This window comes from Elgaria multicarinata, chromosome 3 (genome assembly GCF_023053635.1).
Source record: "Elgaria multicarinata webbii isolate HBS135686 ecotype San Diego chromosome 3, rElgMul1.1.pri, whole genome shotgun sequence".
NCBI classification, from domain to species: Eukaryota; Metazoa; Chordata; class Lepidosauria; order Squamata; family Anguidae; genus Elgaria; species Elgaria multicarinata.
The window spans coordinates 60,600,719-60,626,541 of NC_086173.1; the positions used below are offsets into that span (position 1 = coordinate 60,600,719).

A 25,823-nucleotide genomic window follows, 5' to 3' on the forward strand; every position below is an offset into this window, starting at 1 on the left:
TGCATGAGATGTCTAAGTGGGAGGAATGAGGAGGCTTCAATTTGCCTTCCTCCACCACTACACAGCTAAGCAAAAGATAGAATAAAATTCAGCGGGTAGCTATCTGATACAGCAAACACACAAGGAAGGAGCTTCATGGTACCTTAAAGATTAACAGATTTATTGCAGCATAAGCCTCTGTAGACTAGACCTTTTCATGGCAATTCTGGTGGCAAAATGGAAAAAAGGTGGGATATACATGCACCAAGCCAAAACCAAATAAATAAAGTGATATGCTCCAGCAAAGGAAACAGACATGATTAGACTGTGGGAAACTGGAGTGAGTCTACATTGCCTGAGTCCTGTACCCCACCCTCAATAAAAGTACAACACCATTTATATCCCCCCCTTCCTTTATCAGCTGTGTGAACATTTCCAGAGGATAAATGATGGAACTTTTATCTTCTTATGGTAAGTTTATTGCTCCGCTTACACACTCTTGTAGAAGGGGTTAATATCAGAGGTGTTGTAACTATACTGGTAACTGGTTGTATACGGTACATGGCAATGTTCTAATACTGCTGGAGGTATGGATGCACTGAGGAAAGACTCTTTGATGCATAGCGACGGTTATCTGTTGATCAAATTTCAGAAGCACTAGGACATATGTATATGATGTTGACAACATTAGTAGCATACCATTGGAGGTATCCTCTGTTGATGGGAGTTATGTGTATATGAGCTCAAAAGGCCAAGGTTTGTAAGTTGCAATGACTGTGATAGCACTGAATCACACATTGTGTTTTTCTCCTGCTTCAAGAGGTTGAGTCAGACTTTCTTCGAAGCGTGCACGCCCTTCTCCGGGAACTTGATGGTCACCATCCAGCTTTCCAGAGTGAGAGAGGTAAGGCCAGTGGCCACTCTGATCCAAATGATGACTGAGTTCTTGAGAGTTTTTGAACATAAGTGCTATGCAGGATCAGACCAAGGGTCCATCTAGCCCAGCACTTCATTCACACAGTGGCCAACCAGCTGTCGACCAGGAACCCACAAGCAGGACACAGGTGCAATGCACTCTCCTGCCCATGTTCCCCAGCAACTGGTTTATATAAGTTTTTGCTGAGTACTCTAGAACTCAATCCCCACAACAAACTAAAGCAGAGGAAGGTTTGATTCTCCATGCCTGGCTAGCTGTGCTGGCATCTCCCGGGCATCTAGTCTTGTTATTTACTCACATGGAAGTCTATGAATAGTTACCTGGCCAGTCAAATCCTTCTCCTTTCTGGAAACAAATGTACAGAGAAGGAGCCATAGCTCAATAAATAAAGATTACACTTTGCAAGTATGAAGGCCCACATGCCAAATTCATGCCTAAAATAATCAAGGCAGCAAGGCAATGGGAAGACCTTTGCTTGAAAGAGAGGAGAGCTGCCAATCAGGCTAGATCAGGGGCAGGCCGCTCTTCTTCTTCTTCTTCTTCTTCTTCTTCTTCTTCTTCTTCTTCTTCTTCTTCTTCTTCTTCTTCTTCTTCTTCATCATCATCATCATCTTTTCTTTTTGTGGCCTATGAGGACATTTGGCAATTTACTTCTTTTACTTTTTTTATTGTGAGTTTAACAAAACAGGACAGAAAACAAATTCTGTAAGAAAAAAGAAAAGAAAAGAAACTGTCGTGGGCATGACCTCAAAATGGTTGCCATGGGAGGCGTGGTTCGTCACAAAGGACATGGAATCGACTCAAATGATTGAGTCTGAGGCAGTGGTGGGGTCTGAGTTCCAACAAACAAAACAACCCCTATGAACCCACACTTTTCAGTACCAAAATAAGCCTATTTCACAGATGTCATATTCTCTCTCTCTCCATTCCCTTTGCCAGCCACTTCACTTACTTCTTTTTCTCCCCCACTGAACCACACACTCCCTTTCTTTTTCTTTCATCCTGACTCACCCACATAGATGCACTCACACACTACACACTACACACACACACACACACTGAATGCATATGTGTATATACACACCTCCCTCCCTTCTGCTCCTCACTGCAAGCACATGAAAAATAATATTCACTCTTTTACAAGATCGCTCCCAAATTCCCCTAAATCCCTTTTTTTCTCCCTCCCCCTTTCTCACACACATGCAGGCGTACAAGCACACAACTCTCCCCAGCCCTTCAGATTGCTTCCAAGTTGCTGTTTTCCTTCTGCTTTCCCCTCCCTCCCCTGCCCCTCCCTCTGGCTTCCTGCTGGCCTCCCCCACCCTGGACAAAATAAGTCCCGTGTGTGTGTGTGTGTGTGTGTGTGTGTGTGTGTGTGTGTGTGTGTAAACCTGGGTTTTTCCATTCCACCCCCTACCCCAACAGGCTTTCACATCTCTAATCTCTGCTTTGCTATTTTCGGTTTCTCTGTTGTATTGGCACATGTACGATGGGGTCATCTTTATGCCATGGCCTGTCTGTGGTATTAGAACTGTTGCCACAATTAGCTTGAACTGCTGGAGTTTAAATGGATGTACCCCCAGCGTTTTGTTTGGATTCTCTTACCATGCTGTAGCACGTCTTATATGAGACGCTCTCTCCAGGATGGAAATAGTGAGCCTCAGTACAGAAGGCCTCAAGTAACACTAATGTTAAAGGAGCTAGCTTGGTTAATTGTGCTGGAGCAGAGCAGATTATTTTGCCTGGGTGAGCCCTGTGGCACAGCTGTCAGGTACACCAAAGCACGCCTTACCATCCTGAATGAAGAGGTTCCCCTGGCTGTAGTGCCGCCCACTCTTCCTCCCCACTGTCCATCCTAAATGCAAGGTTGCACTTCCTCCCTCTTGTGTATGGGGACTGTAGCTCAGTGGTAGAGCACCTGCTTTGCACACAGAAGGTCCCAGGTTCAATCTCACGTGTCTCCAGTAGGGCTGCTAAGAAAAAGGACCTAAGAAATATGGTTCAATTTCCTATGTTAACAATGAGTACTCAAAAATTGTTGTTCAATATTGTGTATTTACACACTAATCAGTGAATATAATAACTCTCAACCATGGTCCAATTTACAGACAACAGTAAATGGTCGAGATTACAGATATAGATATACAATCAATATACGTAGTAGTGACACAGCAACATAAATCAAATCAAACATCAATCAAATCAAAACGGTAGGGCTGGGAAAGAGTCTTACCTGAAACCGTGGAGAGCTGCTGCCAGTCAGCGTCAACAACACTGGGCTAGGTGAACCAATGGTCTGACCAAGTATAAGCCAACTTCCTATATTCCTATGATTTCTGACTTGATGGATGCAACCGTGACAGCTGCTTTGGCCTTTGTCTCACAGGGATGCTGCGATGGACCTTGCACAAGAAAATTGACAGGAATCCCAGTCATGGAGCCCTCTTGATCAAAATTTTGGTGAAGGAACTGGAAAGGGTGAGAATGATCCACAGAAAGAAAAGAAGGGGTTGGGAGAAGTTTTGGCACCACAAAGGTACCCATTCCCATGACCATGAAACCACAGTTTATTGCTTAGCCCCTGTTCTGCTAGTTTCAAGGGGGCATCAGGCTGGATTTGGGACTGCTTCTTTGGGCATCATGGTTACATAGGAAAAAGTCAAGTAAGTTGTCTTGGACTAGACTGCAATCCACATATGTGGATATTCTTTCTACAGGCTCCATTCATCCAAACTCAATGCAGGCCCTAGCCCTGTCTCTGACATTTATGTCAAGTAGCCTATTTTCCTTTGTTTTCAATAAGTTTAGAATAGCACAGAGTGACTGAACATCACAGGCCTCAGAAACAAGGTCTGATATGTTTTATTTATTTTTTCTCATAATAATTTCTAGACTGCCCTTCGAGTCAAAGCCTAAGGGGTGATGTCAAAGCTTATTGCTTCAGCCATATATCCATCTGTCCAGAGTCACAGACTAGAACAATACATTTTCCTCTTCTCTGCCATGTCTAAAGTGTTGCAGTGCCACCCATTCAAGGGACTGGAAACAAGAGTCCATGTTGCTTGCCAGACCTCTGTTCAGTACTGAGTATTATTCCGTGTTGCTGTATTGGATCTGCTTTGGGACTTATACATTTTCACCTATTCATAAATGATCTGGAACAAGGCGTAAGCAGTGTGGTTGTCGTAATCACAAGCCCTCCTGCCAAGATGTGAGACAATAAAGAGGTCCAGTGTGCAATCCACAAAAACCTCATTCAGTAAAAACATGTCTTCACACCTGAAGGGAGTGTAAATGCTAGGAGCTATCTGCTAAGCTTAATTAGCCTAACAAAGCAGGGCAGTTGCCTATCAACTAAATGGACAGTTTCCTGCCATGTCTGACAGGCTTTTACCGAACTTCTCCTTCATGGAGGGTCTTCAAGTTGTAACCTCTGGTAAGTGGCTAGTCTGGCAGACTGCCTCCCACTTCCTCTCAACTTTGTCTGCTTGACCCTGTGATGCTGGGATATGTCAATTCTGATGCTGCATCCCCCTCGAACAAAGGCTGAATTCCCAGGGAGAGAGAGGATGATCTCTGAGCCTGGGTCTCCTGTCCAATAAGCTCCTGAGAAGATTCCTCCTTGACTCCTGGAGAGTCTTGGAGAATTTCCTCCCCCAATTCCTGCCTTGGCTGGTCTACTTCTTCTTCTTCAGGCTCTGAGTCCGATTTGGGATACACACCAGGAAGACCGGTGTGATCTGATCCTGACAGAGGTGGCCAAATTTGCCAACAGAACTAAATTATGGCTTCATTAGAAAATCTTGAACATAATTGTTTTCTTCCTTCAGGCAGAAAGATGCAACTATCCGCAATACATCATCCCCTTGCTTCACACACTGATGTATACAGTGATAAAGGTGAGGACCACATTTTATGGGGCTATATCATCCTGGGGATTCAGTGCTGGGGTGGATGGGCCAGGTTGTGCTATGGCCAATCACCATGGATACTACCAGCCCTTAGTTTTTGAGTGAGTGTTCAGTCTTGAAGTCTATTTGAATGCCACAATCATGTAAAGGAGCTCTTTGTTCTTTCTTTAGTCCCTGCTTGCGGTGGGGGTAGGGATTTAAAGGGGGGGGAAGTGGTTGGTTGGGAAGGTTTAAACCCCCCTTATCCATGTGCAATGGTCCTGATCTGGATCAAGGTGCCACATACTTACACTAGAATATATAAAAACATTAAAATCACCTACATGGTACACATTTAACATGGTGTGTAGTTTAGCCCATTGTGTGCTTGCATTATAGACACAGATAACAGAGTGAAATGTATTCATGAATGGTCGTGCTTCCCTCTGCTGCTCCATTCACAGTTTAAAAAGAATTGATGCATCGATGTCCTTAAAAATTAATAGTAAAAACAAAAGAACAACAACCTTGTTTGGGAATCCAGATGGTAAATAGTCTGCTTCTAAACAGAGATTTTATAACACTACAAAATGCTGTCTGCTTGTGTATGGCATCCATTATTCATGTGCTAATAACAGCAAGGAACATAAAGCATGTTTGGCATAAGGAAAAATCCAGAGCAGAGATCAGTGATTTACGGCATATGAAAAGGAAGCATTAAAAATAATCTATGCCCTCTCCTTATTTGGAGATGTGAAGAAAAAGGGAGGGAGGGTTAAAGTTGAAATGGGAGATTGTCACTTCCCTCATGGGCCCTGTATGAAAAAGGATCCAGAACTCAAGCCTGTTTGGAAATCTGCACATGTTCAGAGGCACATGACTCATGGGTGAGCACTGCCGTTTAAAAATTATTTGGAGCTACACCTGTGTAAGTCAGTTAAGTTCTGGATGGGCCGTTGCTTTTCCCTGATGCCTACTGTCTTTCACACTTTTGTCTGGAAAAAAAAGAAGTCTCCAGAGTTCGAAAGAGACAACCTGCTTGATGTGGTAATTATGAGTACTGGGCCCATGTCTGAGAAAAGGGGAAGATTCAGAATCAAGGTCTGCAGCAAATGTTTGGTTGGCCAAGGGGCAAGGATCCATGGGTACAGCTTCAGCGTAAATTCTTGTTTCATACTTGCGCAAAGTGCAGCATGCATGCCACAGCTCCTCCAGGTTTAGTGTCAGTCACTTGTTCATTCAGCTTCCTAGAGGAAAAGCATTTGTATTTGTACAAGCTGTTAGTAAATAGCTATGGATATTTACTTCTCAAGCTAGCTGCTTTTTCACTCACAGGAGGGGGGAAATGCAAGGAAGCCCAGGGTGATCTTAGCCACTGCTTTCTTTTCACAGAGATGCTAAATAAAGCACACACAAAAAGTATAAGGCACATTTATCCTGCAAAGCCACTCTCAGTAAAAGGAAACCTATGGATCTTGATCACATAATTTTATTAATTATCAAATAATTAATTTATTCTGTTCAGTTGGAGTGCTGAATCCAGATTCATTCCAACAGCAGGTATGAATAAGCGTAATTACCATGGGGAATTATTCCATTGATACTGGGGTAAATTTGGCTGCTTGCCTTTAGCATTGTTGCAGATTCATCTAGAACTTTGCTCTGGTCCCCCCCCCCCCAACGTGATTTCTGCTGAGACACTTCCTCTCCCTTTGCTTCTCCAGGTACCCTGCATTCCTGATGACCTGTATGAAAGAGTGTATGACTTCTGCAAGAAGTTACTCACTCTGCCCAAACCTTACTGCACCATTGGCCTGGATTATGCTCGGCAGCTAAAACTGGAACGGACAATACCAGGTGTGCAGTATTCCTGCTCTTTTTGGTTTGATTTATTCATTTTATTTTTAGTGCCTGATGGGCATGGGAGGGATTGTCTATGTACTGCACCTTTAAGGTCTTAGAAGCTGTGCTGGTGCCTGGCTCCCATCTTGGTCAAGCATATATATATATATATATATATATATATATATATGCAACAGAAAGCAAAATGAGGGGTTCATTTCTTGTTCTTCCTTTTTTCCCTCCTTCTTCCCTCTCTTGCCTCCCTCCCTCCCTCCTTCCTTCTTTAATGAATCATGACAAAGGTCACATAAAAAAGGCAGTATCCTTCTTAAATCAAATGCTGTAGCACAGAGAAAGGCATATATCCCCAAGATTCACCAACCAGAGCCAGAGGAGCAGCAGACATACACCTAGAATTAAAGAACAGGGTGTCTCTGAGCATATTCTGAGCCTAAGAATTTGTTTTCAGTACCAGAACTGAACTGAGCTCACAGTCCTTTCACTCAAAAGTCTACTCCTGCTTACTCCAAGCTTCCTTCATTTCAGCAGCCTAATTTAGGTGTGGGGGCAGGGGGGGATGACAGCATTGTTGCTATTGTTGAACCATTGGGAGTCAGAAACCCTTGCTAATCTACTGCAAATCACCCAGAGATCTATAAGTAGATCCCAATTTACTTCCTGCCCAGCTCTGCTGTGGCACAGAAGCAGAAGAATGGGGAATGTCACAGCTAAAGAGCAAATATTTCTCTCAGGACATGCCTGTGGGAACTGAAGAAAGCCATCCAAACAAATGACATGGCTTGTGCCAACCATGATGGTGCTTGTCTACATGAAGGGTTTGCCCTGGGGTGGGTTTGCCCTGGGGTGGATTTGCAGTAGCGGCATGTCATCTACATGAAGCAGCCGCCATTGCGAAGCCATCCGGGGGCAAATCCCAGAAACTCCACTGAAAAAAAGTCTTGCACTCACTCCAACTTTTTTGGGGGCTGCGGAGGCGTGTCACAGCTGAAGGGGGCGGACCTCCAGGAGCTCAGCAGAGCCACGTGCATCCCTGTAAATAATAATTAAAAAAAACGGGGGAGAAGAGGAACGGGCCCTGCGCATCCTGCAAATAAAATAAAAATAAAAATGGGGGGAGAGGAACGGGACCTGTTCGTCCCCCTCCCCCAGTTTTTTTTATCTGTATCTGCGAAGCTGCGCAGATACAGATCAGATTTTTTTTGAAAAGGTGGGGAGGAAGGAATGGGCAGTCAGAGGGAGGAGAGGTGGTTTGGGTGCTGCACGTCAGAGTGCAAATGTGGGAGCCCGAGACCTCGCGGTGGCAAAGCACTGCCATCAAGACCAGGACCTGGTCAGCTAAGATCAATCCCAATTTTGTGCCTCTCTTAGAAAAGAGACATACCCCTTCCCCAGCAAGAGTGCTCCACTTCCTTACTTCTGTTCCATGGTCTATTTGATAATAATAATAATAATAATAATAATAATAATAATAATAATAATAATAATTCGAGGTGGGGACAACATTAGTACAACAATACCGTATAAATCAGATACATAAAATTAATTAAAAGAGCATATAAAACCAATACAACATCAAAATGACAATCAACACATCTTAAAAATTCTTGGTTTAACATTTATCTTGGTAGGCCTGCCGGAAATGGCTAGACTTTAAAGCTGTCTTAAATTCAGAGAGAGAGTTAAGTTTACGAATCTCCTCGGGCAGGCCATTCCAGTCTGGGGGCAACAGAAGAAAAGGTCCTCTGGGTAACAGTTGTCAGCCTCATTTTGGCTGAATGAAGTAAGTTCTTCCCAGAGGACCTGAGTGTGTGGGGTGGACTGTATGGGAGAAGGCAATCCCGCAGGTAACCTGGACCCAAACCATGTAGGGCTTTAAAGGTAATGACCAACACTTCGTACTTCACCCAGAAACTAATTGGCAGCCAGTGGAGTGATTTTAATGGTTGGGGTAATATGCTCACCCCTCATCTGCCTGTTCTATTGGGCATCAGGATGTGGGAAGAGCAGTGAGAATGGGGGATAAGAGAGCAGGCTGGATCTGGGCTTGGTAGGTCCTGCACATGTGTATGGACCATGGGAAGTTCTCTGACCTGGCCAGAACTAGCCACATCAACTGTGTGGAGGTCCTGGATGCTCTGAAATGGAGTTTCTGGCTCCCCAAACCAGCATCATTTGGATGTGCTTTCGTTCAAGGGGAATTCAGAGGCAATTTGCACATCGCAAATTTCTGACATGGGTATCTGTTCTGTTGGAAGAAATTTACATGTGCATCATCCTTATATTTTAATAAATCACACAGATCTACTTCCCATACGTGCTCTGGTGGGAAGCTCCAACTGGAGGCAGAATACCCTCCAGTAAAATAGACATACGTGCATACTTCATATGTAAGAAGTTTATCTTGTTTTAAGTGAGCTTCTTTGTAAGTAGAAGAACCAATTTTGGGGCTAGCTCAACCATTTTGGAGGTATCATTAAAGGTCAACAAATTGTCACTCATTTTTATTCATTATATTTTTATTTATTATATTTATTATATTTGTACCACTGAGTTGTGGTGGTGGTGGGGTGCCATTTTGGATTTCCTGTCCAAAGGCACCAAAATATATCTGGCCAAATATTAGGAAGTATTCTGCTGTCTGTCAGGTGGGACCTGGTGCTGATTCATATCTGGAGGAAATAAAAGGAAGAAGAATGCTTGAACAATTGTTCATACTTTCCAAGTCAGTGATCAGCCCTGGTTCAAAAAATGTTGCTTAGATTATTTCATTAGAGTGCTAAGAAAAGAACTGCTCATTCAAGAAATGCAACCTGAAACTGTGCATTCAAGAAATACAATTAGCATTTCTTTTAGCATAAACTGCATGAAAGATGTGTAAAAACAGCCCCTTTGCACAATTGTTCATGCAAAAGATTACATCAGCCAAATTATGAATGAACAACTTTGTACTTCATTGACCAATAGTAGATAAGTACAGTTCCATGATAAGGTGTCAAGATCAAGTAACAAGGTATGGCATCTCATGTATCTGATCTGGAACTCTATTTCCATCTCATATACTTGATTTAGCTAACTATCTCTGGCCCTTGCTTCAAGAAGCCATTTCAAATGTTTGTGGATTTTCTTTCATAACAATCCTATGTAGAAAATTGCATACACGAACCACATGTATATGTAATCTACTTCATTGCATGGAAACTGCGCACAAGAGAAATAGAAGCATTTGCAATTGACACTTCTCAATGGCCATGTTGGCTGAGTGATGATGGGAGTTGTAGTCCAATACATCTGGAGGCTGATCTAGTATGTGGTTGGCTCCAATAAAAGTGCTATTCATGAAGGCAATTCATATTGTGGCCTTTGGGACAGTTTGTCTATGCTGAACCTGTTGAGGAACACTTCTGCATGGTTATGGGGATGGTACTTATGTGGAACACCCAAATCATAATGGCATATTTTCATGCTAGTGCAGCCAGTGATGAGTGGGGTTGGCACAAATATGTAATTCAAAGGAATTTCCTTGAAAGCATTTCTATAAGTTTATTTGGACCTGCCATTATGTGGAAATGTTTCCCAGTAACTTCTCTATGGCTGTTGAAACACATCTGTGAACTGTTCCCTTTGTACATTGGTGGCTTTTGTTAGGTCTGCTTTAGAAATTAGTTTTCCGTATTCATGCTATAGAGCAGCATGCATTCTCAGTTCTGGACTTGATTTCCTTTTAAACTGATGTTATACTAGCACTACCAATTGTTCATTAGGTGACAGCAGTCAGATGACAGACCTTTAAATTTTGATAACTATGTGTTTGTTTATTTTGTACATTAGGAGTATTGTACCAAAGAATGGTCTCTGCAGAGCAAAGTCTCAAGAATGACTCATTCCTTTATCAGGAAAAGTAAGTATTGGGCTTCCCAGTGCCTTTTAATTCTGCATTGAAATGTTCCAGTCTATTACATTCTGAAATTAACATTTCTTATCATGGGGCAGAGAACTTGGAAATTGTATAAAGTGTGGAAGAGCAGTGCATGGTCAAAACCTCACCCAACTTCATGAAGAGACTTCAACAACCATCAATATGCTGCAAATCATGTATCATATAAGCTGCACAAAACGATGCATGTAGACATTCCTTTTGAGCACATCTGTGTGGCAAAGAGGTTGCCCAAAGAATTAGTCTGATTTCTGGCCTTTAACTATCATGCCTCAAGGGATGCATGCAGCTTCCATTTGCTCAAGGGCTGTGCAGCAGGTTCACTTAAAGGAATCCACTAGTCTTACCTCTGAATTGATGGGAAAATCTCAGCTCTCCACATCATTATTCCTGCAAGAAATACCAGTGTTACACCAATGTTTCCTGCAACAGAGGATGTAGACTTCATACACACATATCTGCACATTAAAAAACACACACCGTGTCTTAGCATCAGGGCGCCCTAGCCTAAACAGGTTTCCAAGATGTGTATACACACCTGTTTAAAGAGGTATGCACATGGGTATGGTTTTACAGGTACAACGGTAACATGTTTGGTCCAGAATAACACCAGTGCAATCACAATGTGATTACTCTGATTCCTGTGAGTTAACCAGAGTTTTATTGTAGGCTGTACAGCTTTTCTTCCAGGGTTAATTATTTCTGTTTATGGCTCATATGTTAACTCTGCTTTTCCCCAGGGTTTTCATGTTTGCTGCCCCAGATTTGCTCTCTGAAGCTGTATGCCGGGCACTCGTTGATGAAATCAGGGCTGCTCAGGCGTTCCAGAGTGCCAGGTCATGCATGCTGTATGTGATAGAACGTGCCTTCCAAACCGTGTTGAAGGAGCGCTGTAATGTTAGGAGATTGCACGGTCTCCTTCAGGTATTGCCCAGAGTTCAGGAACTGTTGTGACAACTTGCGTTTCTCAGATTTTGTCTGGTCCCTTGTTAAATGGATAAGGGTGCAATTCTTATTTTTATTTTTATTACTATGCTGATTATGGTTTATATTGATTTTGGGTTCCCCCCCCCTCTATATTCATTATGGATTTCGGTATTTGTATATGTAAGACATTTCGAGACTGCTTTTTATGGTGGAAAGAGATATATCACCATCATCATCGTCATCAAAATGAAATTCCTTAGAACAGCAGTTCCAGACAAATTGTAGTAGAGAAGTGGAAACATTCCTAGTCACTTGCCTCCTAGCTGGAGGGTAGCCTCTGGATCGGCTTCCACTATACAGTCACTCAATAAACAACTAGGCCTTGGATTGGGGAGGGATGTGTGCATACTTCTCAATGTGCAACAGAAAAGTTAGGAAAATAAACTTCTTGTATGCTTATTATTATTATTATTTATTTAGAATATTTATATACCGCTCCCCATTGAAAAATTTCGGAGCGGTGTGCAAGATAAAATGAAAATAAAAACAGAATAAAATAGTTAAAACAAAATTTTAAAGAAGCAAAAACAGAGATTCAAGGCTGCATATTAAGGGAAGGCTTCTTGGAATAAAGATGTTTTCAGGAGGTGCTGAAAGGAGTACAAGGTTGGCGCCTGCCTGACCTCTAGAGGCAGGGAATTCCACAGGAGGGGTGCCACCATGCTGAAGGCTCTTCCCCTGGTGGATTCTAATCGGATGGATCTATATGGAACCACCAGAAGCAGGTGGTTCCTGTCTTATCCCATTTGGCATATATGGAAATATAGATGGAAATAAGAGACTATTTTCTATGTAAAAAAAAAAATTGCATTGGGGGATGGAAACAAAGCAAATTATGGTAATCTTATAGGCAAATGGGCAATTCTTGGGGTTTTGATAGTTCTCCTGCAAAAATACAAGCCCAAATAGAGGTTTCATTGCTACTCAGCCTCTGAGATTTGGTGTACTACCATGAGTCAGCCCTACTCCAACCTGGGGGTTTCTGGGAGCTGTAGTCTAATACATCTGGAAGGTACCAGGTTGGGAAAGCTGCTCTATACTTTCTGAAGTTAAAAAGATTGGGATAAAAGAAGAATGGCACCATAAAATATTGTAGGATGTAATCCTATAGTCAATTAACTGGAATCAATCCACTGTGTGACATTTTTGTGAACTTTATTTTTATAAAGGTATATTTTTGTTGGATTTTCCAGTATACAGAGAAGGCAAGCTCTGAACATAGCCTGAAAATGTAAAAGAAATGAATTAGGATGCATAGATTACAGAATCACAGAACCTCCAAACTATAAATATTTTCTCCTAATAGGTCAACACAATTTAATAATTGGGGAGTGGGCATTGTTCTGGTTTATATGATTGACATACCTGTAAAGTGGGTACCACATTGCATGGAATGGGCAGTATCCAATTCAACACCACCACTAATGTAAATTATGTTCCACTAGTGTAAGCAACTTCTAGCACAACACCAACAATGCATGCTGGAGTGGCAGCTTTCCGTAGAAACCCCAGTGTGCCAGCCAGTGCAATTGGCATTGCGCTAAAGGTCACACGCTCCCACAATATAATTTACTTAAGTGGTAGTGTTGAATTGGATACTGCCCAGTGTTTCAAATTTCAGGTTTCCGTGAGTGCTTCAGTTTTTGCATGACCTCTGACACCTTCAAGTGTTGGGTGGCTTCTCATTAGTAAATGTTCCCTCTGAAAACAAACCTTGAGAGATAACAGAGCAATCCTAAGTGTAGTTGTGTGTGAGGCTGAGAGCTTCCAACGTGCTGCTGGTTTAGCCATTGAGGGCAGGAGGCATGGGAGGGCATGCTGGGGTTTTCAGTCTCGTGGATCTTTACTTTTTAATCCCACCCCCACTGGAATTTTGCTACACCAGCTCTAGCCTGCTGTAGCTAAGGGGCCTCCTCTGGGGATCATAGAGGCTTTAGATCTAATGGATACAATGTAACCCCCACCCCACCCCAAATGCTCCCTTTTAGGGCCTTACACCACCAATGGTAGCTTTTCACCAGTGGAACTTTCTGTTAGTGGAAAGTGGGTCTCAATGCAGACAGAGCTTCTCCCCACATTGCTGGCAGATATTTTTTTGACCAGTGAGAGGGCACCTCTGCCCCAGACTAGTGCCTCCCCCATCTACAGCTAGCAGATCAGAGGATTAGGAGTGCTCAGTCTACCCATTGAGCTTTTCCATGGCTTCTGATTTTTGCTACTGCTGTTACTGCTAAAGATAGGGTGACCATATGAAAAGGAGGGCAGGGTTACTGTGTCTTTAACAGTTGTATAGAAAAGGGAATTTCAGCAGGTGTCATTTGTATGCATGCAGCACCTGGTGAAATTCCCTCTTCATCACAACAGTTAATGCTGCTGGAGCTATACTAGAGTGACCAGATACAAAAGATGGCAGGGCACCTGCGGCTTTAACTGGTGTGATGAAGAGGGAATTTCACCAGGTTTTCCATATATACAAATGACACCTGCTGAAATTTCCCTTTCAATACAACTGTTAAAGATACAGGAGCCCTGTCTTCCTTGTCACTCTAGTTAAAGAGTGTTACATAAAGTCATTTTGCAGTGTAGACTGTAAATCTTTGGAGAAAATATCCAGAATTACAAGTATTGGAATCTTTGAGATGTGTTGCTTCATTGTATTGTTAATTCCTCTGAAGATCTTCTCCCAAAATGTCTCTACTAGAGCACATGTGGAAAGTGTGCCTTGACGCCTCCCCTCCAATGTTTATTTTAAGCTGTTTTGCAGATGTTATCCTGAAGGAAGTTGTCTATTGGTATTTTAACAGGATTTGTTGGGGGTATGGGTGGGAAAAGAGGTAGCTTACAAAACAGAAGAGAGAAATTACTTAAGTCATAAAAGGCAAGGTTTTAAAAATAAACATTTCAATTGAAACAAAATTACTTTGAGAAACCTGATAGCTGTGCTGTCTGGTGTTGCAAGTTCACAAATTTGTGTTCATACTAACCATAATTATTTTCTGGCTAGGCAAAGTTGAACATTGTGACAACAACAGAAGGGCAGGATCTAAATCTGCTTGCTTGTAAATAAAAATATATCTTATAATGAAAGTGGTTCATTCCAGCAATTATTAATGTTGACTCTTTCTCCCTGTGACAGGCAAAGCCATTAGATGTGACCGAGCACTATTTTCAGCAAGTGATGACAATCATTGAACATGCAGGAAGAGAGATGAGTGCAGAATACAGTCAATATGTGGAGGAACTGGGGAAAATATACAGTACATTGCTAAGTGCTTCAGAGAAAGGTAAGTGTAGCTGTCTGAGACTGGGATGAAAAGATGCCTCCAGGTTTTTTCCTAGCATTGACTCTTAGGCGCCTCTGGTGCTCTCTGCTGTGGGCTTAACTTCTCATAGCACCTGCAGTGATGCATGTGGGCTTTTGCTTCTATCTTAGAAAAAAAAAGCAGTGCACCATTTAATGAGGGGATTGGTGTGGGGGCTGAGAGGATGAAAACTGAATGTGTACCCAAAGGGTCACGTCTTAGTTTTGTGCCTTGTTCTGAGAAGAATGGAAGTAGCCTTCCCTAACCTGGTACCTTCCATATGTTGTTGGACTACAACTCCCAGCATTCCTTACTTTTGCTATGCTGGCTGGGGTTGATGGGGGTTGAAATCCAACACTTTTGGAGGGCATCAGGTTGGGGGAGGCTGCTTTAAGGCGTGTGCGCCTGCAGAGGCACAGTGCAAAGTATAAACTGGGTACAAGCTCACAGTACAAGATGATCCTCAAATCAATAAAGGGGGAATCATGTGCTTCTACAAATACTTTTAAGTGTGGAAGATCGTTGCTCTCCTATGCTGATGTCACATCATGGCACTTTTAAATGTAAATTGTTGGCCAGCAGGAAGCTGTGCTAAACAAAATTTACATTTTTTTCAGTAGGGGAGGTTACACCAAAAAATTGCATTTCTGTATGTCTGAAACTGCTGTTGCTCAGGGCTCTAAAGAAGCTGCCCATTTGCCACTTGGAAGCCCCATTTTCCTACACTAACTCCGTTATAAGGGGCTAGATGTGAGGCTCTTCATTGGCCAATGCAAGCTGAATCAACCGCAGTGTTTCCCAGAAGCTCTTGTACGGTCACTTCCACATCTCCTCTATGTCCTTCTCTGGTGAAGTTCTATGCCTCTGCCTTTGCTTGGATGGCCTGCAATGAACACCCCAAAATGACTAAATTAGCAACAACAACTTCTCTTTTTTGGGCTCATCATTTGTAAAATTGTTATAGTGGTTTTAAATGTATGTGCATTTTGCATGTTTTTGTGGTTTTTAATGATTGTATCTCGTTTTTAAGTGTTTTTATCTCATGTGAACTGCCAAGAAAGCTTCGGCTATGGGGCGGTATACAAATGCAATAAAATAAATAAATAAATTCTCTGTGTCCTGCAGGTGTGGAGAAGACTGCAGCAGAAAGAAGTCCGGGCATCCCTTTACCCAGCCCTAACATCAGCTTCCACCTGTGGAGAGATGAAGACCAGCTTTGTGAGTGCCTCAATTCTGACATGGATTATGGCCTGTAGCCCAGAAGCAGAAAAGTAAACTTTCCCATATCACCTGGAGGGAATCTACATGTTGTACTGAAGGCGCTCCCATGCGCCCCCAGTACGCCCCCAAAACGATGGTGTGTTCCTGCCTACCTGCAGCCCAGAAGAGACGGAGGAGGAGGCGGCTGGGGAATCCGGCCGCGTCCTTGCCGCCGCTGCCGCCTCCCCCTCCCCCTCCCTGCCGGCCTCCTGCTGCTGGGGTAAGAGCGACCCGGGTCGGAGAGCTCGGCGGGAGCCGAGCTCTCCGACCTGGGTTGCTCTTACCCTGGTAGCAGGAGGCCGGCAGGGAGGCGGCGGCGGCAAGGAAGGTAGGCAGGAACACACCATCGTTTTGGGGGCGTACGGAAGCGACTTCAGTACGACGTGTAGATTCCCCCCTGGAAGGAGCTGTTAATCCTTTTGACTCTGTGACAGAGAAGCAGATCAGGTTTATTCCAGGATGCAGAGCCCATGAGGAAACAACAGGCATCACAGACAAAATGCTGCAGGCCCTTTTTTTGGTCTAAACATATGTAGGATTGCACCCTTATTGTATTTTAATTATTTAATTGCACACCATTATTATTCCCAAAACAGATATTCCGTTTTTAAAAACCCTCCGTTAAGCATAGGATTAAACTACCTGTTTCCTGTTATAAACTTTTAAATTAAAGTTTTTTTTTTAAACTGGCCAATTTTTATTTTGATGAAAAAGCAGCCACAGGGCCCAGTACAAAAAGAACTCCCAATCCCCACATTGGTGTATCTCCAAAAATCCTCCCTGATTGCTACCAGAGATGCTGGGGAAATCAGAAGGAAATCACTGTGGATCTGTGATAAAGATTAGAAGCATGTTTTAGATCGAGGCACCATGGCTGCTATTTTTTCAAAAAAAAGTGGCCAGTGTAACCACCCTTGTAAAAAACAAAAAGTGTGCTTATCGTAACATGTAGTTTGGCCCATAGAAAAATGGGCCTTTCAAGAAGAAGATTAAACTAGAAATCTTCTCCTGACATGCTAGCTTTCTATGTGTGGGAGCTCTTTATTTTTCAACATAGAGACATTAAACATAGAATTGCCTGCCTGCATTCTAAAGCTGACCAGTCCCGGAAGGACATGTTTTTTACCTCTGTACATTTTGATTAGCTCTAAACATCTGAAGGAAATGGGTTATGAATCAGTAAGGTGGTGTTTTTGTGTTAGGAGGTTGCCTGCCTGCATTATATTAACATTTGTTTCACCAAGTATGTAATAATTTGGCCAGTGACAGCTGCAGGCCTTGAAGGGCGCTTGGGCAAGAAACCCTCAAGGGACTCCCTCCCTCAGGGAGTCTACTTTCTCACCGCCATTGTCACCAGCAGCTACCTGTCCTACTCTTTCTCATCATTGCTATTGCTTGCTTGACATGCAGAGAGCCAGTGAACAAATGGGCAGTGGCATCTCCTGCTCCTCCTTCTTATCACTACTGGGCCAGAATGAGAGGCAGGGGAACAAGCAGGTTGCCATGGTGAAGGGGAGGGGCAACTTCAGGGGGGCTCTTGTCAGTGGGCCCCTGCTGGGGTGTGGGCCCTGGACAGGTGCCCAGCCATGCCTACCCCCAACGCCAGCCCTGATTCTGCCCTGGGGATGTGGACAAAATCATTGGCACAACGCCACATCGTGTCTTGGTTTCAAGCTTTTGGACAGTCTTCTTGAAACCTCATGGCCGTCTCCTCATTTCAGGGAAGGAGCTGGTGCTGTTCCTCCGTTCGCCGAGCCAGTCCTGCGAACAGGATTCTCTGAGTCCAGAACTGGACAGCTTTGAGTTTCAAGACCTGATGCCAGACTATGACTGCTTTGAGCAGACACGCTTCTCGGTGCTCTCCACCGACAGTGGCATTGAGCGGGACCTGCCCACTCCAGGGGATGAAATTCCATCTCCTTGCACTGCTGAGACTGAGCACTCTCGGCTGCAGAGGAAAGGTTGCATGAAGAAGAGGGCTTCTTCACTGGATAGCATCGCCTTCCTCCAAAGTGGCTGCAATGGGCAAGGTGCAAAGCCCACAGGGAAGCTGCACCGGAAATCTGGTGGTAGTACCATGGAGCCGATGGCCCCAATGAAAAGACTGCACACAGCTCGTGTCCTGGTGTTGGGGGACGACCGAGTTTTGGGGCGCCTCGCCCAAGCATATTACTCCTTGAGGTAAGTGTAATGCAGGCCTGTCATCCCAGCGTCTGTGTCTTTAAGAAAACTACAGGGCAGTAGCTATGTTTTCTTCACATAATTTCCCAGACATCTTTGCTGCTCCACACAAAATAGGAAGCCAGAGCCATCTCCTGGTTAATAGCCCCTTCCTTTCCAGTTAGCACATTCCTTATAATTAGCGCTACCTAGTTCAAAGATGACAAGCAGGTTTTCCGTCCCATGTGCAATTGACAAAACAGGTTAGGCTGCCCCATCCCACCCCACAAGATCAATCATAAAGAAAAGGGGCTGGGCTCCCTTTAGTTCAGAGATGTTGGTTCTCCTTCTGCTTGAAATCCATTCTGGAGAAGCTCGGGGAGGGGCTGCATTCCAGTAGTGAGCGGGGGCTGAAGACAAAGGGTGTGTGGCCAAAATACCAGCTTATTTTAGGGTAAAGCTTAGTGCCAGTAAATAAGCCTTGGGAGAGGAATCTAAACCTTTCTGAATTGGCGGGTGAGGGACTGCGCCAAAGTTGGGGAACACAAAAGGATTGGAGGTCTGGAGAAAGTGTTTGGACTAGGAGAAGGGGGCATGGCCACTTGTGGAACCCCATAGGGCCAGATTGAGACTCCAGGTTGTCCAGAATTGGGCCCCGGGCCTAAGGTTCTCCACACTTGCTTTAGTCCTTTGTCACCTTACCACTCTTTTGACCATCCAAAGGTGACCATTGAAAGTGTCCCCTACAAGTTGCAAGCATCTTCCTCTAAGTGCTTCACATAGGTTAACACATTTGTACTGTTTGACTTTTTTTGGGAGGGTGGGCTGCCTGCCTGCTTTCCCCTGCTCCCTTATTATATTCTTAATAAATACTTATCTTTAAGTTTGGATCAGAGTTTTTGGAGTGAGTTTTGGACAAACAGCAAGACTTCTGCCATTCGCATAGACCACTTGAGTCACGTTTCTGGCTTTGTGCCACAGATGGGGTGGGGCGCGACCAGCTGGAGACTGGGAACTTTGGTGGCAATCCCCCTGACATCCGAGTAAAAGTGCCTTATATCAAGAGAAGCACACTCACTGCCAACTCAGGCTGGTCAAGAGTGTGTGGTGGAAGCCTGGGGAAAAAACAAACAGAGATGAGTGGAGGTCATTTTGCCAGTAGTCTGTGTTAGGGCATTGATGCTGGAACAGTAATATCATGAGAAGTTTGAGGGGAGGCATTTCATTGGCAGTGGTAAGGAAGGACTCACTGAGGAGGGGGCCTATTGAGGGTGCTTTGTCCAAGGACCTGCAAAACCTGGAGCCAGTACTGGCCAGAGAGCTTCATGGGAAATAGTGGCAACCGTGGCTAGAGGGTGATGTGGGTCCTTATACAATAACTTCAGGATTGTCAGAGGAATGCTGCATGCATGGGTCTCCCAGTATCCTCTCCTTCAGATGAGATGGCATTAGGATGGCTTCAGCAGACCCTAAGAACCATTTTCTTCCTAATTCCCAGGAAGCGGGAGAGCAGACGTGTGTTTCTTACACGAAGGCTAAAAGTACAGTTTTACTATGTTCCTGTTGTAGAGGAACAATCCACCTCTTCCCCTGCTGAGGTGAGTGGCTTGGGACCTCAAGAGAAGGGTATACCTGGGTTGTGCTGCAGGTGTTTGTGTGGAGGGTATCATCCTTTCCCTGCCACAATCCTGTGCTTTGAGTGGACCCTACTTGATGTGGTGCTGAGTTGTCCCTATTTCTTGTCTTCCAGGAGTATGCTCTGCCTGACCGGACAGAGCCTTGTGAGTTGGCTGCTTATCTTGGAAGAGCTGATCCATGGTACGAGAGCAACATTAACACCCTCTGTCACATGATTCCGAAGCTGGCCACCATGGTAGGAGAGGAGCCCTTCCTTCTGCTTGTATTCCTTAGAAACAGCAATGAGACTTTCTGGCATGTTCTGCAGATGGCGATAGAAACCAGCAGCTATTTCTGTCACATGGTCAGAAAATATGGAAATGCACATCAAGATGATAAGGCTGCCATGGGATCCTATACCTACATTAACAACTTCTTCTTCTTCTTCTTCTTCTTCTTCTTCTTCTTCTTCTTCTTCTTCTTCTTCTTCTTCTTCTTCTTATTATTATTATTATTATTATTATTTGCATTTATATACTGCCCCTTAGCTAAAGCTCTGTGGGCGGTTTACAAAGATTAAAACAAGGAACATTAAAAACAAATATACAAAATTTAAAACCATAAAAAGCATAAAAACAGATTACATACACTATCTATTCTGGGTCAGTTTGCATCCTTGTGGAGGAAAGGCTAGTTTCTCCTCCCCAGTACATACTCCTATCTTTAGCTTTCCTAGGTTATTAAAATGCCTTTGTTTCCTAAAGGAAGATAGAATGGATTAGCAAAAACAGTGTATTCCGCTCTCTTGGATAGTGTTGGTCACACAGAGTGAGACATGTGAATCATTCAGTGAGCACCTTTTTTTTATCTTGGCCCCCTAATTCATGTTACAAATATGTTACAAACAGCAATTAGCTATTCACATGTTTAGACTGATGACGCCATCTTTGACCCCGCACAGCCTTCTTCTCCGAGCAAACCTGCCATCTCTGATCTGTTCATCATTGACGTGATTGCTTACTATGTACGCTTGGGCTTGCAGCCAATCTTCTTTCAAGTCTATGCTGTGAAGGTCAGTGCCCTTCTTCCTGTTCTCGAAATGTTGTGATTGGATTAAACCAAAATGATATCCGTGGTAACATTTCACCCAGCCAGGAGCCCTGAGAGCCTCGTTTTCTCTTTCAGCTTCTCTTCAGCAATGCAGCTTTGGAGCCCATTGAAGACATTTTCCTCATTGAACTGAGTGTAACCCTTGAAGAACTCATCCCTTCCAGAGGTCTGTATGTCATTTCAGGGCTCTCTGCTAGCTATCGCACAGCTTCTGTCTTCTTTTCAAACTAATCGCTGCAGTTGGCATCACTCATTTTAGCACAGGCTGGGCTTCTGGTAGTCCTGGGGCATTGAACGTCTTTCAGCCTGAGGGTGAATTCAGTTTCGGAGAAGCTTTAGGGGGGACCTTCAAGTGGTGGGTGGGGCTCAAAGAAAAAGGGGTCAGAGCCCAAATACCAAAAATACCTCATATCCCAGTATGTAACTTAAAGCTCTCATTGCTAGTAACTAAGCCTTAGGAAAGGCATTTCAACCTCTAAGCATAGGGGGGAAATGAGCAAAAGTCAGGAAATAACCAAATGGCCAGCAAGTAGGGGGACCAGTAATGGTGCCAAGAGAAGGGGATGGGGCCCTGTGGGAAAGCCTTGAGGGCTGGATATGGGATCCAGACAGGCTGGATTTAGCCCACTGGTCTTAGGATCAACATACCTGACCCCAGAATAGTTGTTTTAAATGGATATTATCTCTTTTTGTTTGTATTTTATGCTTTTTATGGTTTTAAATTTTGTATATTTGTTTTTAATGTTCACTGTTTTTAACTTTTGTAAACTGCCCAGAGAAGCATATATACCAGCTATGGGGCGGTATATAAATGTAAATAATAATAATAATAATAATAATAATAATAATAATAATAATAATAATAATAATAAAATACCTAAAGTAGACTAAGAAATAATACAGCAGCCTAACTGGTCTTTCCTTAAGGTTTGTGTTCTTCTGTGGTGACATGAGTCACAGAACCCATTGGCTCTCAATTTTTCCTCATATCTATGTGCATATAAAAGTTCACATACTATTTCCAAACGTAAAGAACATCATAAGTCAACAATACCTGAAGCATTATGTGTCTCAGCATTCATCCTGCCCTCTCCTCCTGAAACCCTTGGGTTGGATCCAGACTTTGGCATGTCCAACTGGGCTGACTTCCTTGCTCATCCTCCCCAAAGCAGCCCCTCCAACCCTCTGAAAATGGTACACAGAGGGTCAGGAGACCCTACTGATTGAGGGGGGAAACCCTGAAAATCAGATGGGGGTACCTTCTGTGAGTGGAGGCCTTCCATCAACAGAAGCCAGATCCTAGATCCAACCCCTCAACTGGAAAATATCTCTACTCATTCAAATCTTTCTCTTCCAGATGGTCTACCAATAAAGAAAAAAACAGCGGTAGAAGTTCCTGGTACAGAACTTTCACTCTTGTATAAAAAGGTGAGAAGAATAACAAAGAGTGGGCAGAAATGAACAAGTACAGAGTTCTAGGAATCAGCAAAAAAAATTTCACCGACATTAAAAACTGAACTCAAAATTTTGGCAAAACTTTTATTTGCTTTCGGATGAATGGATTGTGCAAAACCTATGCCGTCTGTGTTCACGGATTGTCAAGCACCTTTCATTCCTTCATCCACTCATTGACAGTATCAGATTCTTTTTCCAGTTTCCAAATTTGCGCAAATTCCTCCAAAATCTGCATGTTCACACTTTATATAGCCTATGGAGGAAATGCAAATTTTTGGTTGTTTTTTTTAAAGTGTATTTTTCTACAACGAAATTTGCGCAAAATTCCTAAACATTAAGAAAACAGTCCTCAAATCCATGGACTCTGACCAACAGGGGAAAAGCTCGTCCGTTGCAGGAAGCATGGCTGGGATTCATAAAAATCCAAACTTATTTGGTTCTGTTGAGGATTTCTCTGATACTCATAGTCATCACTGGTCTAGAGCATATGGATACCATGTTGGTGTTTTCATACTTTTGTGGTCAGAGGGCTTCAGTGTTCCAAAAGATTAGGCTTCTAGACGGACTGGTCTTTTATTTGTAAGGCACCCTGAGGGTAAAGTTGCTTGTATTTGCTCCAACTTTGACATCACTGTTGATACAGTTTGAGGGGAGGCATCCAGAATACCACTGAGTCTGCTTCTATGGGATTAGTTACAGTTCATGTAGCCTGAGTCTGTGGACAAGGTTCTTGGAGAGGTTCATCCAACCACTTTTATACTTCACCCTTGCCCATCTTAGCTAATCACATCTATTAGAGGAGAATTGACTGGTGGGGTGTGTGTGTCCAGGAGGTGAGCAATGCCTCCTTGAGAGAGAGGGGGATTCAAGCCCCCTAAAAGAGGCAGTCATGGGACCACTCCTTAAGACACCCTCACTAGACCTGGAAGATTCTAATAACTATCACTGAGTCATAAATATCTTGGTTTTGGGCAAGGTACTCAAGAGAGTGATGCCAATCCAGGTGCTGTTGGATTAAGCGGATTATCTAGATTCACTTTAATCTGGGTTTAGGCTGGGGTTTGGCATTGAAACAGCCTTGGTCACCCTGATGGATGTTCCCAGTCAGGAGAAAGACAGAGGGAGTACAACACTGTTGATTCTCCTTCATTTCTCAATGCCTTTTGATACCATCATCCATGGTATCTTGTTAAACCAGCTCTGTGGATTGGGGCTGGGGAACACAGTAATATAGTGGTTCTCCTCATATCTACATGGTCAGTTTCAGAAAGCTGTATTATAAATTTCTGCTTAACCTCATGGCATTTGAGTTGTGCAAGGTTCCATGATGTTTAGAGTATGTGAAGTCAGAGAACAACTTGCTTGTTCTGTCTGCAGAGAATAACTTGCTGGTTCCACCTTTGAAATGAAAAGTGAAGCATCTGTAATTGCTTTTCTAGCTGGTTTTTCCAAACCCCTATTCTGTAATCTAGAATTGCATCATGACTCACCATTTGGGATGGCTCACGTCATGACCCACCATTTGAGATGTAGGGTGCCAGAATTTGATTCAGAAAGTTAAGCTGGAACTACATGCTGTGCTTCAGCCATACTTCTTCTAACTCTGGTTTCCAATTCTCCTTTGCAAAGGAGGGTTAGGAGGGCACGATTTCCAGTACAGAATTGGCTGGTGGGTTAAGATCGCTGAACACTTCCTTCAAATGCTGTTTTTCCTCATCATCTTCACCCTCCCCAAAGGTGTACTTCCACCAGTCCAGATTCCTGGCCTGCGTTTCTGACGGAATCATAACTTGGATTCAATCCTTGCTGGGATGAAATGGTGAACGTGGAAGGAAAAACAAGCGATAGGCCCTTATCCACTGGAAATCTTGCCCTTATAGCTCTACTTTGCAAAGGAGAAATGGTGGCTGTGCTTTGAAGAGTTATGTTGGAGGTCGAACATGCTAACTCACCTTTAACCTCTGGTTTGTAATATATTTTTTAAATTTCATTTCTGTTGAGCTCTCTTTTGAAAAATGAAATTTTCCTCATTGGTAGTTTATAATCTTCCTATAATGCAGGGGTGGAAAACTTGTGCTCCCCAACATTTTGACCTAAAACTTCCATCAGCTCTCACCAGCCCAGCCAGCGTGAGGCATGATGGGAATTGTAGACTAAAGTAAACATCCACATTGTCTAAAACTCACATTTAGTCCAGAACAGAAGTTGAATTTAGATGTTGCTTTGTTTTCTTTAAGGAAATTGGGGATGTGCTCCGCTTCTAATCGGACCGGCGAATTAGAAGCGGAGCGGGGTGCTTCGCCTCCCCTTAAGGCGGAGGCGAAGAGGATTGGGGGCCGGCGGAGTGTGGCAAAGAGGATCGAGGTGAAGGCGGATCCTTCGCCTTGATCCGGAGCTCCGCCGGAAAGGTAAGTGGGGTTTACCGGGCTCTGCCGCTGTCACCCATGCGGCGACAGCGGCAGGGCCCGGTAAACCCCCCCTCCTCTCCCTTACCTGCCTCCGTCCGCGGTCCCTCGGCTTCTTCAATTGAGCCCGCGGTTCAACCAGGAAGTCTAGGCCACACTTGCGGCCCAGACTTCCTGGCTGAACCGCGGGCTCAATTGAAGAAGCCGACGGACCGCGGACGGAGGCAGCTAAGGCCCCCCTCCCCCTTGGTCCCTTACCGGGCTCTGCCGCCATCGCCGCACGGGCGGCGATGGCGGCAGGGCCCGGTAACCCCCCCCCCCGCCCTCCTCTCCCAGCCTTACCTGGCACCACTCCCCTCCACTGCGGAGCTCCAATTCGGAGCCGGAGCTCCGTGGCGAAGAGGAGCGGAGTATGGGCGGAGCAGTGCGGTGCAGAGCTGAGCGGGCCGATCCAAAATTTTCGGATCGGCCCTTGGGGCGGAGCGGGGGGGTCCGTGCACACCCCTAAAGGAAATTACAAAAACAAAGAAGTCCATGGGCTGGGGCTGGCTCAGAGACTGGGACATTATGGAGAACTGAAGGGGGAAATGATTGGTTACACCATATGAATGGCTTGTATTGGTGGGCCCTTGGCTGGATGACCCACTGCTTCTATTAAGTATTGCTGCATCTATCACTGTGAAACATAATGGTAATTAGCAAGAGGTGGTGTTTTTTGTCTTTTCTTCTAGGTTTTGCTGAGTAACCGAGAGAAGGATGAGACAGTTTCTTTGCGATCCACAGGCCTGGTCATGAAAGCCATTCCCACGAATGACACTGAAGGTAAAGACCATGGTGGTTGTGGAAGCAGTAAACCCCTCTTTGCTTAGCGTCCAATTTCCTAATATGTAATGATTAAGGATTCCTAATTTGGGGGTATTTCAA

At 44.0% G+C, this 25,823-nt stretch overlaps 1 protein-coding gene across 1 annotated transcript in view; it reads left to right on the forward strand.

The window, feature by feature from the left end:
- Nucleotides 1-25,823, forward strand: part of PIK3R6 (phosphoinositide-3-kinase regulatory subunit 6) — a 34,257-nt gene that overhangs the window by 1,593 nt on the left and 6,841 nt on the right. Inside the window, exons 3-17 of the mRNA XM_063123250.1 lie at nucleotides 800-883; nucleotides 3,303-3,394; nucleotides 4,747-4,815; nucleotides 6,531-6,663; nucleotides 10,498-10,567; nucleotides 11,344-11,527; nucleotides 14,727-14,874; nucleotides 16,018-16,110; nucleotides 17,874-18,333; nucleotides 19,811-19,910; nucleotides 20,063-20,185; nucleotides 20,891-21,001; nucleotides 21,115-21,205; nucleotides 22,397-22,467; nucleotides 25,631-25,721. Coding sequence (XP_062979320.1) covers nucleotides 800-883; nucleotides 3,303-3,394; nucleotides 4,747-4,815; nucleotides 6,531-6,663; nucleotides 10,498-10,567; nucleotides 11,344-11,527; nucleotides 14,727-14,874; nucleotides 16,018-16,110; nucleotides 17,874-18,333; nucleotides 19,811-19,910; nucleotides 20,063-20,185; nucleotides 20,891-21,001; nucleotides 21,115-21,205; nucleotides 22,397-22,467; nucleotides 25,631-25,721 — 1,920 coding nt within the window. The remainder of the gene's footprint in view (nucleotides 1-799; nucleotides 884-3,302; nucleotides 3,395-4,746; nucleotides 4,816-6,530; nucleotides 6,664-10,497; nucleotides 10,568-11,343; nucleotides 11,528-14,726; nucleotides 14,875-16,017; nucleotides 16,111-17,873; nucleotides 18,334-19,810; nucleotides 19,911-20,062; nucleotides 20,186-20,890; nucleotides 21,002-21,114; nucleotides 21,206-22,396; nucleotides 22,468-25,630; nucleotides 25,722-25,823) is intronic.